We start from the raw sequence: 12,368 nt of genomic DNA, 5'->3' as shown, positions 1-12,368 counted from the left end.
CTCTACCGTGCCCACCACGCCCACCTTTTGGAGGTCGGCCACCGTTGCCTCCCTTACCGCTTGGTCGCCTCCCAACCCTGGCACTGATGTTGTTGTGTGTATGGGAGTAGCAGTAAACAATTGTCCTGGGCAATTGGGGGTGAAATGGGTAGGGTACTAGATGGAATTCGTACCCTAGTGCTCTAGCAAGGCTGCCTGTGACCCCTGGGGGAAGATGACAGATCACGCAACGCACAGGCAGCCCGAAAACAAAAATGAACGTGCACGCAACCCCTCGTAGACCACGTGCGTGGAAAAATGAACCCGCACTACGCTGTGGCATCCAGAAACACAAAAATAAGCGTACGCGTAATACACGCAGCCTACATTGACCTCTGAAGGGGTATGCGACACACGCGGCAAGCACAGTTGGTAAATACGTGCATGACTCACCGTATGCCTGGAAAAAGAATGTGAAAAAGACGCGTGTGTGCACGTTGGCAACACCCCCGCCAAAAGAAGAATTGTACGCTGTCTGAGGAAACAAGACAAAAGAAGAAGTGAACGCTGTTTGAGGAAACAGGCCAAAATAAGAATTGAACGCTGTCAGAGGTAACAGGGAGTATGAACTTGAACCGTTGTGAAGTAATTGCGTGTGAACCGACTAGAAGTACAAAATTCACCCACTCGCTCTCCACGAAAAGCACGTACAAGAAAATGGCGTCCTACACGTACCTTTTCAACCGACCCACACGTACAACGTCACTTAGGCGTGTACGCGCTAAGGCCCTTTCCTACAATTACACAAGCTGACACTCGGACGTGCAGTTTTTCCACGTGTACAATGAACATGCACCCGTGTTGAGGGAAACGCCCTTGCGCGTCACGTCACAGATGCGCTAAAGGGCCTTTGGACCAATGAATTTGCGTACGTGCTGTGTCTTCACGTGCTGATTCACTATGCACCCGTCACGAGGGAAACACCCGCGCGTGTAACGTCACAGACGTGCTTACGCGCTAAGGGCCTTTCCTCGAATTACACACTGACGTGCAATTTTTTCACGTGCCAAATCACTCCGTATCAAGCTGGCCACGCGACAACACATGGAAGACCACGCTCCTGCCCAGAAGGCCGAATTACTGCCCCCAAGAACCCCGAGCACGCTCCCACCTGCCATCTGCTGCTGCCTGCCTGCTGCCCACGTGCCCTGCCATTTGCTGCCTGCACGTCAGCCAGGGGTGCAGTTGCTGTGACCACCCCTGCTGGAACTGAAGACTCCCGACTGATACATAGCTCCACAGCCCAGCCCCAGGACCCAGTTGCCCATCCACACCTGCCTCTGGGGTTGCCATGTCGGGCACAACACCATCTGGCACCACTGGCAACCCCCAGCCAGAGAGGCAGAGGGCCACCAGCTTCAGTGCCAGGGAAGTTGGTGTCCTGGTGGAGCAAGTCCTGGGGCAGTATGATGCCCTCTTTGGAAGTTCGGGCACCGACAATGAAGGACGGACCAGGATCTGGATGGACATCGTGACTGCCATCAACGAGGAGGGGGTGGCAGTCCGCGACATCAAACATGTCCGGAAGCGCTGGGAGGACTTCAGGTCCAGGACCCTCGACAAGGCCCAGCGCCTCTTGAAGGCAGCGGATGCCAAGGGGTGCCGGGGCCAGCTGTCAGACCACCAAATGAGGGTCCTGGAACGCATACGCCCAGGTCCTTGAGAAGCAGACCCATCTGGAGTCGAGCGGTAAGTGTACATGCATACTGATTGGACGCTGTGCGTGTTGTGGTGTGCCAGTAGTGTGCAGGTTATACATGTGTTTTTGTAGGGCCATGTATGGATGTGTATGTACAGGGGCATGAGGCTGACACATGTGAGTCCTCGCATGTGTGAGACACATGGATGGTGTATGTGTTGGTAAGCATGCAGGCCAAATGCAGCTGTGGGAGCACACAAGTTTGCATTGCTGTGTATGTACGTTGGCATGGTTGTGGTGTCACACATGGATGGTGGTTCCAGCTGCATGTATCTGCACTGTGTGTATGTGTGTGTATTTGACAAGTGTGCAACTGTGATGCAACATGGATACATGTGTTACTGACATGTAGAAGGCTGAATGCCAGATGTGACATGGATGGCGATCTCATCACTCTGACAGTTGGTGGACATGTACACATGCATGTAAGTGTATTGGTGTGTGTGCATGTGTTGTGCACTCCTCGTGTTTAATGTGACGTCAGGCTCACCTTCGGATGCTGATGCTGTTGTATGTGTATGGATGGTGCTGCCTGGTGCAATATTGCTGTGGAATTGCTCATGTGTGTGAGAAGAAATGACATGTGTGTTAGGGAGTGTGATGCCATGTCTGAAGTTTGACACTGCCACTCAAGTACAACTGTCATGTGTGTATCAGTCCATTGTACAGTGCCCTGATGCCTGTGTTCTATCTCTCCCTGTCTGCAGCGTCAACTGATGAAGAGGGCGGAGAGGGCGCTGTGGAGCAAAGCGCAGGGATCGCACCACCGGCAGGAGACGCAAGGCCCGGCTCCCCTCCCAGATTGTCATCTCTTCGGGGAGTGAGGAGTCTGGTGCCGCATCCCAGGCCGTAGCTGCCGAGGGTAGGTCCAAGAGGCAGAGGTTGGAGATGGACTCCTCGGCAGCAGAAGGGGCAGCTGAGACCCCACAGGGTCCGACGGAGGAAGATGGCATGGAGTCATCCAGGTTGGTGGGGGGTTTGGAGGAGGAGGAGGCCGTGGAAGGGACATACACGGGGTCTGGAGGTGGGGATTCCACTGGTGCCAGTGGTGCAGTGCAGAGACAGGAGGCAGCACAGGCCGCCGCGGAGGTGACTGTGTGTAATCCTGTCCCTGATCCTGTGACTGCATCATCCGGCACCAGCAGGGATGCCTACGTCCAGACCCGTTTTCAGGGAGGGGATGGGCGCACAACAACTGGCCTTCCTCGCCCTGCGGACGTGGCTATCCGGGACCAGGTTGAGCCTGTCCTGGCTGGGATAGCGTTGCGTCAACGGGGCATGCGAGGTGACCTGCAGTGTTTTCGTGAAGACACTGCACTTCATCTCGGATGCCTCTTTGACCGCGTTGACCTACTGGGACGGTAAAGTGCTGAATTCCTCTGTGTGCTGGACCTTCTTGCGACCCCCTCCTCACCTGAACCCCCTACGCGCCAGTCGTCCTCCATGCCATCTTCCCACCCATGTATCACCTGGATACCCTGTGGAGCTGCCTCTGACCCAGCGGCCAGGCTGGTGGAGGACACATCCCTGCCACAGTCGGGAGTCGGACGTCCAGCAGGGGTGGCCACCACGACAACTGCACTCCAGCCGGTGGAGGACGTGCAGGCAGCAAGAGCCAGGGCACAGGCACAGCAGCAGCAGCAACATGGTGGGAGCAATGATGGCTCAGGGCCTTCAACATCGGAGGGTCAGGCATCAGCCAGAGGGCAGGAGGACCCAGGATTGCAAATGTCTCCATGTGGCAGCGGTTGGGCCACGCCATAGATGCGGAGCGGCAGCGGGCAGAAGAGGCACGGCTCACAATGGTGAGGGCGGAGAACTCCATGCGGAGGGCACTGAGGCAGGCCGAGTGCCTCGAGGCAATTTGCAGGGAGTTGGAGGTCAACATGTCATCGTCCCTGCGAACCCTCGGGGGCATGGAAGAGGACCGCCTCCAGGACATTGAGCGGGAGTTCGATGATGCCCTGTCCCGGGACATCAAAAAGTGAGCCGTCGTACTAGCCCGCTGCCATTGTAAATAGTTAGTTAGTTAGTGTTAGGTTTCATTTTTGTTTTCATTTTTTTGTGGGTCGCTTGGACAATACCCCACATTTTTGTATATAGTTCTTCATTAGTTGGTGTATTTTTGTAGGTTTCATTTGGACAGTTGGGCTCATGGACCCAGGATTTCATCCTTGTAAATAGTTGGAGTGTGGCTTTGTCGGCATTTTCTTTTTTGATTTTTGCATGGAGCAATGGGTTTTACTTTTTCATTTCTGTTTGGATTTGCTTTGTTGGAGGGAGACTTTGGAGACATTTTTGATTTCATATATTTTGGATTCTGATTTCCTTTTTTTATCATTATGTGACATTCTGCATTGTTTTCCTTATGTCCATTGTTTGGTCTTTGAATTTGTTTCACCACATTTTTTGTTCAATACATTTTTCCCGTACTTCAATGTGTGGTATTCTCTCATTGGTTTCATGCATGTCACGATGTGGGTTTTCACATTCACTGGCACCCATTGTGTGTGTGGGACGGACATGTGTTGATGTACATACATGCCATTTGGGTTGTTTCATGTAATGGGCATTTCAATGTGGGGTGTATGTTATGCTTGGTTGGTTATTTGGGCAGGGGTGGCGTGCCGTGGGATTTGGATGGCCATGAGGGCCATGATTGTGGGTCATGTTGACGTGTTGGGGGGACATGAGTGGGGGCCTGCTGGCAGGTGCCCTTCACTGCTGGGTGGGTGGGTGAGTGGGTGGGGGGACATGAGTGGGGGCATGCTGGCAGGTGCCCCTCGCTGCTGGGGGGTGGGGGTGCAGGGGGACATGAGTGGGGGCCTGCTGGCAGGTGCCCCTCACTGCTGGTGGGTGGGGGTATAAGGGGACATGAGTGGGACATGAGTGGGGGCACGCTGGCAGGTGCCCCTCACTGCTGGGGGGTGGGAGTGCAGGGGGACACAAGTGGGACATGAGTGGGGGCATGCTGGCAGGTGCCCCTCACTGCTGGGGGGCGGGGGTGCAGGGGGACATGAGTGGGGGCCTGCTGGCAGGTGCCCCTCACTGCTGGGGGTGGGGGTGCAGGGGGACATGAGTGGGGGCCTGCTGGCAGGTGCCCCTCACTGCTGGGGGGTGGAGGTGCAGGGGGACATGAGTGGGGGCCTGCTGGCAGGTGCCCCTCACTGCTGGGGGGTGGGAGTGCAGGGGGGCATGAGTGGGGGCATGCTGGCAGGTGCCCCTCACTGCTGGGGGGTGGCGGTGCAGGGGGACATGAGAGGACATAAGTGGGGGCATGCTGGCAGGTGCCCTTCACTGCTGGGGGGTGGGGGTGCAGGGGGACACGAGTGGGGGCATGCTGGCAGGTGCCCCTCACTGCTGGGGGCTGGGGGTGCAGGGGGACATGAGTTGGTGATCACTAGTGCAAGGTGACACATGGCCTGGCTGGGGGGCATGGCCATGGTGGATGGGCTGCCTGCGGGACATGACCAGGCGTGCAGGGTAGTCCCCTGTGGTGTGGGCTGCCTGCAGGGGCCGTGGAGGGGGTAGAGGGCACACCTGGGAGGACCCACACTGCTAATTCACGTGTGGGACTTCCCGCGCACACCACTGGATACACGTACCCAGCTCTGACAGCGAAATCACGTGTGAGACTTCCCGCACATCCCCGAAATACACATACCCCGCTCGCACAGGGCCAATCGCATGTGTAACTTCCCGCGCACCCCCGAAATCCATGTACCCCGCTTGCACAGGGCCAATCGCGTGTGAAACTTCCCGTGTACCCCAGTAAAACACGTACCCCGCTCGCACAGGGCCAATCGCGTGTGAAACTTCCCGCGCACCCCCGAAATCCACGTACCCCGCTCGCACAGGGCCAATCGCGTGTGAAACTTCCCACGTACCCCAGTAATACAAGTACCCCGCTCGCACAGGGCCAATCGCGTGTGAAACTTCCCACGCACCCCCGAAATCCACATACCCAGATCGCACAGGGCCAATCGCGTGTGAAACTTCCCACGCACCCCCGAAATCCACGTACCCCGCTCACACAGGGCCAATCGCATGTGAAACTTCACGCATACCCCAGTAATACACGTACCTCGCTCGGCCAAGGCCTATCGCGTGTGATAGTCCCCGCAAACCCCCCAAATACACGTAGCCTGGTCGCACAGGGCCTACCGCGTGTGAAACTCTCCGCAAACCCTAGTAATACATGTGCCCCGCTCGGCCAAGGCCTATCGCATGTGATAGTCACCACGTACACCACAAATACACGTACCCCGCTCGCACAGGGCCTACCACATGTGATAATTCCAGCGCACCCCAGGAATACATGTTCCCCACTCAGCGTTTACTGTGTAGCGGCCCTGTTAGCTGGTCCAGGGTTAGCGCAGCCCTTTGCGCTGGATTGGGGATTTTGATGGCTTTTCCTTGCGCGAGGGGCGTTCTTGGGGGCGTAACTGGCGCTGCGGGATGTTCTCTGCGCCAGGGCTCTTTTTGCCTTGGGAATTCCATGAATACGCGGTGCACCAGAATGCAGTTTAGCGCACACGGCTGGTGCACGCTGGCGCACGATCCCTCTCTGCGCTGCTCGCGTGCCCTGCCTCTGCGCTGAAATCTATGAATTACCCCGCAAATGTCGACCGTGGGTATGATAGGCCCTGCATGGCTTCAAAATCTGTGTCAATGCAATGTTCTAAAATGTCCTTTGGTAGCACCTCAGAATATGGGTGAGATTGCTTTAACAGCGCCCACTACGTTCTTCTGCTGCACAGTTTTTCACTTTTCCTGGTGCACAGCGGAATCCCTTGTGTTTTTCAATGCAGTTGATGGTGTATATCCTATCATGACCATCAGCAAGGATGTAGACTAAGCCATCCACAGGGGGATTACTCATCCTAGATGAGGAATCTGTTGACTGAACTTAGGGCCACGTCCACGAGTATCCCATTGTGGACTTAGTTGTTGACGAAAAAGGTACAGCTGATGATGCGTGAGTAATGTTTGTCGACGAAGAGATGGTCGTTGATAGGGCTTCTTTTGCAGACATCGATATGGATTAGAGACCTGTGGATGAGCAATGAGATTTCTCTATGCTTCCCGCTCGTCAATGAAGCCCTCATCGAAGAGCTATATATCTTTTTGTAGACAGGCTCTTTTTTCGAAATAAGGATAGACCACTGTGTGTTCTAAGGGAGGACTCCATCTCAAGAGCCAGGGTCAGGTGCATACCCTTTACCCTTTTATTCCATTTAGAAGATCTCTCTTCCGGTCTAGACCTCTTTTAAGATCCTGGTCATCTGTCAATTTGGGTGGACATTGACATACTTTTGGATGAGTCTGCCTCAGAAGCAGGGTATTTCAAATCATTCAGCCAGCAACTTAGTCCTCTGTGTCTATCTGTAAGGGTGTGGGCATTAAATCCCTGCCATATTTTGCAGTCATCGATTGTGTGATGGGGTGCAGGCAATATATACAGTCTTATCGTCTGTCCCACTCAAAAACGTTTTTGGGGCCACAAGAGGCAAACAATATTCTTTTGTGCTACTGGTTTGCACTTTACAAAGAATGGACAGGTTTTTGATAGGATTGTAATGTGGTATGCAATGACACAAAGCAGAATAATAAAATCACAACTGAAAGGGTGTGTTCAGATACACCTTATTCATGGTGCATCCACAAATATAGGCAGAATGGTGTGTCTTGTTCCAGTGTGCAGCATTCTGTCTTTCATGTGATGGGTGTAGCAGAATTCCAAAATGTCACAATTGCAGCATAACAAGAGCTGTGGTTTAAGACAGCAACTATGCTAGATAGGACAGAATTCCTGTATACAATTGTGAATGTCACTTAACAGTATTAGTTTCTCAATGCCGCTGTTTACCTTTCAGGTCACGTCTCATCATTCAAATTGTTCTAAGGGTGCAGCTGTACGTCTGACGCAACAGAAGAGTTGTTCATCACGGGAAGTAAGCAGGGCATGGAGGATTGGGTTCAAAATGGGCAAACACTTTACTTGCAGCTTGTGGTACTTATAGAGGCCAGTCAGTTACCATTTAGGATGTTTAAAGAAGGCAGTAGGCCGTATAACATAGGCACAAATGTCAAATGGTGTTGCCAACATTGGAGAACTGAGGATACTCTCTGCCTGAGCATAGACACAAAAGAACTCCTGACAAGCCTGATTTGGAATGTCAGCATGGCCCGAAGAAGCTCGAGAATGGGATTCGCCTGTGCGGAAGTCCAAGACATCTTCAATGAGCAAGTGATGAAGATGCTGCCGCAAGTGCTGAAGTTGCCGCCGCAATCAGTGTAAAGTATGCGGGGGGACACCCCCGCAACCCTCAGACCCATTATACTATTTAAGGGGAGCGGGTACAGCCCCGCAACCCCCGCTCCCCTTAAATGGTATAATGGGGTACACCTTTACCAGGTCAAACCACTGCATTTTTGCTGTGATTTTTTGTAAAGGCGACATTTTTGCTGCGATTTTATTACTGAATACTGTAAATAGGCCTCACAAGCTTTTTTTTCTAGAAAACGTGGGTGAGACTTTTGTGGGTGGAAAAAGCTGCTGTGGATGATGATTTAGTGCAGAGTCTGTGATCCCAGGCTAGTACCCTCTCTTAGAGAGGCACAGCTTCACCTCACTGATGATGCCCAACTAGGCTGAAACACGTGTATGGGGTTGCTGTGGTACTCTTGTTCAGAGGAGAATTGCCTAGCATTTCGGTGCTGGACTGCACCTGGGCAGGACAAAGACTGATATGCGGGGACATTTCTTCTCTGTGAAAAGAACAGTGAGCTAAAGACTTGGTTGAGACTCTCCCAGGGGCCATCCACCCAAGAATAAGTAAATGGGCTGTGTTTGTGCTGGTAGAGAGTTTCCCAGACCGCCCTCTGTTTTAGTACTGAAAGAAGTACACAATGGTTGTTATTTTTCGAGGTTATAGTGTAGAGCTTGCAGGTTCCGCCAACAAGTTTATTTATTTCATTTTGTTATTGGTTTAGCGCACAACAGCCCGTAGGCATCGCAGCGCTGTTACTGAGGTAAGTAAGTATGCTTAGTTACAATGGTAAATACATACAGCATGAACACTGCCAGTAATACAAGACATAGTGTGCACAAGTTAGTCAAACAGCCAGGTTTTGAGGGCTTTGCGGAAGGCAAGAAGGGACGGTTCAGCTCTAAGGGTATGTGGCAGGGAGTTCCATTTTCTGCCAGCAATAAAGGGGATGCTGGCACAACCTGCTTTGGTGCGTTTGACTCTGGGGATTACGAGTCAGTGGAAGTACGGTGCTCTGGTAGGTCTGGACGAGTCTGCTCTGACTACTTTTTGGGAGAGGTAGGGCGGGCTGTGTGGGTGATGCACTTGTGAGTGATGGCAAGAGTTTTGAATAGGACACGTTCTTTGATGGGAAGCTAGTGGGCTTCCCGTCTTGCTGCAGAGATGTGCTCTCTTTCGGGGATGCTGAGGGCTGCTCGGAGTGGATTATTTGTAGTTTCAGTAGGTTTTTTGATGAGGTGCCACCGAAAAGGATGTTGCAGTAGTCCAATCCTGAGCCTATTATCGCTCTGGCAATGGAGAGGCAGTTTCAAATTGCCCTGAAGTACATTTTCTCTCAGAAAAGGGTTAGAGTGTCCCCGATATGCAACATTTGTAAGGCAGTGCGTCCGTGGTTCAAGGCTTTGGCGGTGACATGGTGGTAAGCGCTTCTCACGTGAACCAAGATGAGGCGACCAGGGCAGTTGATTAAAGTTCTGCTGGTCGTCTCAATTGTTTCAATGAATTAACTTTGTGCTGTGGGAATTGGGGGTGAATTGTGACATCATATATTGTAATTGAGGGCGGTGTGGGAAGGTTTGTCACCCAATTACTGAATATAATGTATACTTTTCTATAAGGGTTTAAAGTGCGAACACCAATCAGCTTTGTGTGGGGAAATTTTTTCATGGTGCAAAATCACGAATGCTAATTACATTTCACTGTAAAAAAGTTCTAGATTTAGGGACGTTTCTTTGACAGCACCTTTTCATGCAGTTCCGTTCCGCGTTCTGTTTGAATTTGCTGTCCCCACTGCATCTGGGGCCCTGAATAAAACGGTGTTACTTCTTGCACCGGCATACACGCCTTTTTTACAACTTTTGTAATTTTTTGGGTGAGTTTTCGAGGCAACCCCCAAAACAGCAGCTTAAAAGAGCACTAAACACAACTAGTTCATAGAAATCAATCAATACGTATTAAACCAGTTTCTAATTGTTTTTCTTTCTTCTGGATTGTGGCTTCTTTTCCCACTGGAAGACAGTTTTAGATGATGATTGGTAGATGTAAGATCATGTTTTTGAAAATGTTATATTGAGTTTGCTTCTCTTTTCATAAACATTTTTAGTAAACCGTTCCACGGCTATACCGGGGGGGTAAGGGCCGGCAAGTTAAAGGCCCAAGCGAAGCAAGGATGTTTAACAAGGGCACCGGGACGTTACCCCCCCGGTACAGCCCATGGAACGGATTACTAATGCCATTAGCACCCCGGGTTGCCAATTCGGTCACCTGGAGTGCTCATTGCGGGGTCTTTTCTATGAATGAAAGTGACATATCGTGGCATCCTGTTCATTCATAGAAACTACTGTTCCAAGATGGCCGCCACGGAGATGGAAGGCGGGGCTCCTTGCGGAGACCCTCTTCCATTTCAGTGGCAGCTGGGAAAAACAGAGCTAGAGAGAAGCTACGACGGCGGCGGGCATTGCCGCCACAACGATCAGGTAAGTAGGACTGGGGATTGGGGTTGGGTATATTAAAAATAAAAGAAGGGAAGGGAGGGTGGGGAGAAGGTGGAAGGCCAGGCAAAGCAACCTGCAGGTTCCATGGAACATAGGCTGAGATTAGCGGTTTCAGTCGCCAATACACGGAACCAGATTAGCTGCTCCCTCCTCCCCGGGTCCTAATAAGAGTTATACTAATTGCAATATTGTTTTTTTGTGTATTGTATACACTTTTTATATTTTGTTCTAATTTATCAAACAGTGTAGTAGTATTTTAAAAAATTCACAATTTGTATTAAAACATTGCTTTGGGAACACAACATTTTAATTTATTCTCACACGGTTGACAGGTTTTTACATAATATAGTACCTCTTTCTGCTCCTGCTTCTTTCTTACCTCGTACTTCTCTAATGCAGGCCTGGTGGCTTGAATCCAGTAGCTAAAATAAATATTTGCTTTTTTTAACCCTACTGAAACATTACCAAACCCAAACTGTGGCATCAATTCAAACACAAAATTACAGTGGTTATCCTCCAACACTATGTTTTACAGTAATTAAACATGCCTTTTCGTCTAGTTTCAGTGCGTTGTGTTTTTCTTGACTTTGACGGCATTGCTGGTTTCTTGGTAGAAGTATCTTCAGGTAAAGTTGTAAGTTGTACATCTACACCTGAAAACAGTGTTGTCAAAAAAGTTAACATTACAATGCTACTGAGACATGGAGTTTGTTTTTGAAACGTTAATGCATCACAATGTTGTCTGCATTTGCTGTTCAAACAAAGTGGGATTTTCAAGGTCCCCACTCTAGACCTGTATATATTGCAATATTCAATTTCTGACCAATTCAATTATTCATTTTATTTTGATTGTTAAACAAAATCAAGTGGTTTATACAATTGCAAGGAACAAGTTACTTACCTGTAACTCATTTTCTCCAGCATTGGTATATTTTCTGGATTCACATGTTCATGAATATTCCCTGTCATCAGGCTGGAAATACTCTGTAATAATAAAGCAGTTTTGCTTTAAAGTGAAAAAATTGCTTGATACTTGTATAGCCTATTGCAGTCACTTTGGGTCATACTGCCCCAGACAATTACAGTGGTCCTCTTTAGCTCCACCCCTGGTGGCTATCTTCAGATTTAAAAGTGCATGTAATGTGGCAGTAGGAACCAATGAAAAGCCATAGAGTGGTAGGAGGGAGGGTTGCATGTGAATCCATGAAAGATAGCAATGCTGAAGAACAGGAGTGACAGGTAAGTAACTTGTTCCTTCACCAGCATTGGAGCTTTAATGGATTGACATGCTCATGAATACAATTATTTAGCAGTACCTACACAATAACAAATGGGAGGTGGCATAGGTCTCAACAGAAGCAATGGAAACTCACCCCTGGGGCACTCACCGTAGGCAAAAAGGTTGTGAAGCACTGCTTGGCTGACATCAGCCTCCTCCCTGGAATCCCTGTCAATGCATTAGAATTTTGTGAAGGTGTGGGTAAACCTCCACACAGCAGCCCTGTAGATGCAAAGCAGGGGAACACCAGAAAGGAACGCTGCAGCGGAACCACTGTTCCCTTGGAATGCGCTCTTGGTCTATCTGACTGTGGTCTGGTTCACCAGCCGATGACAGTAGGAGATGCAGCCACATAGCCACCTGGAAATGGAAGCCTTTCACGTGGCCCTCTCCTGTTCAACAGGTCCAAATGTTACAAAAAGTTATTATGTTTTGGGAAAGTCTTTTGTGCGTGCGATATAAAACTTTAACACACAGGCAACGTCTAGTGAATGCAATGCCCTCTCTGCTGGAGAGGTGGCTGAGCCAAAGAACACAGGTAGGACCCGAGGTTCGTTCAGGTGAAAAGTTGATGGGACCTTTGG

The 12,368-nt window shown here is 50.4% G+C and overlaps 1 protein-coding gene across 1 annotated transcript in view; it reads right to left on the bottom strand.

The window, feature by feature from the left end:
- Positions 1–12,368, bottom strand: part of LOC138525550 (uncharacterized) — a 1,931,438-nt gene that overhangs the window by 751,384 nt on the left and 1,167,686 nt on the right. Inside the window, exon 7 of the mRNA XM_069635597.1 lies at positions 11,054–11,158. Coding sequence (XP_069491698.1) covers positions 11,054–11,158 — 105 coding nt within the window. The remainder of the gene's footprint in view (positions 1–11,053; positions 11,159–12,368) is intronic.

Source organism: Ambystoma mexicanum, chromosome 7p (genome assembly GCF_040938575.1).
Source record: "Ambystoma mexicanum isolate Mex_15411 chromosome 7p, UKY_AmexF1_1, whole genome shotgun sequence".
NCBI lineage: Eukaryota > Metazoa > Chordata > Amphibia > Caudata > Ambystomatidae > Ambystoma > Ambystoma mexicanum.
This window is presented reverse-complemented; position numbering and strand designations above follow the sequence as displayed.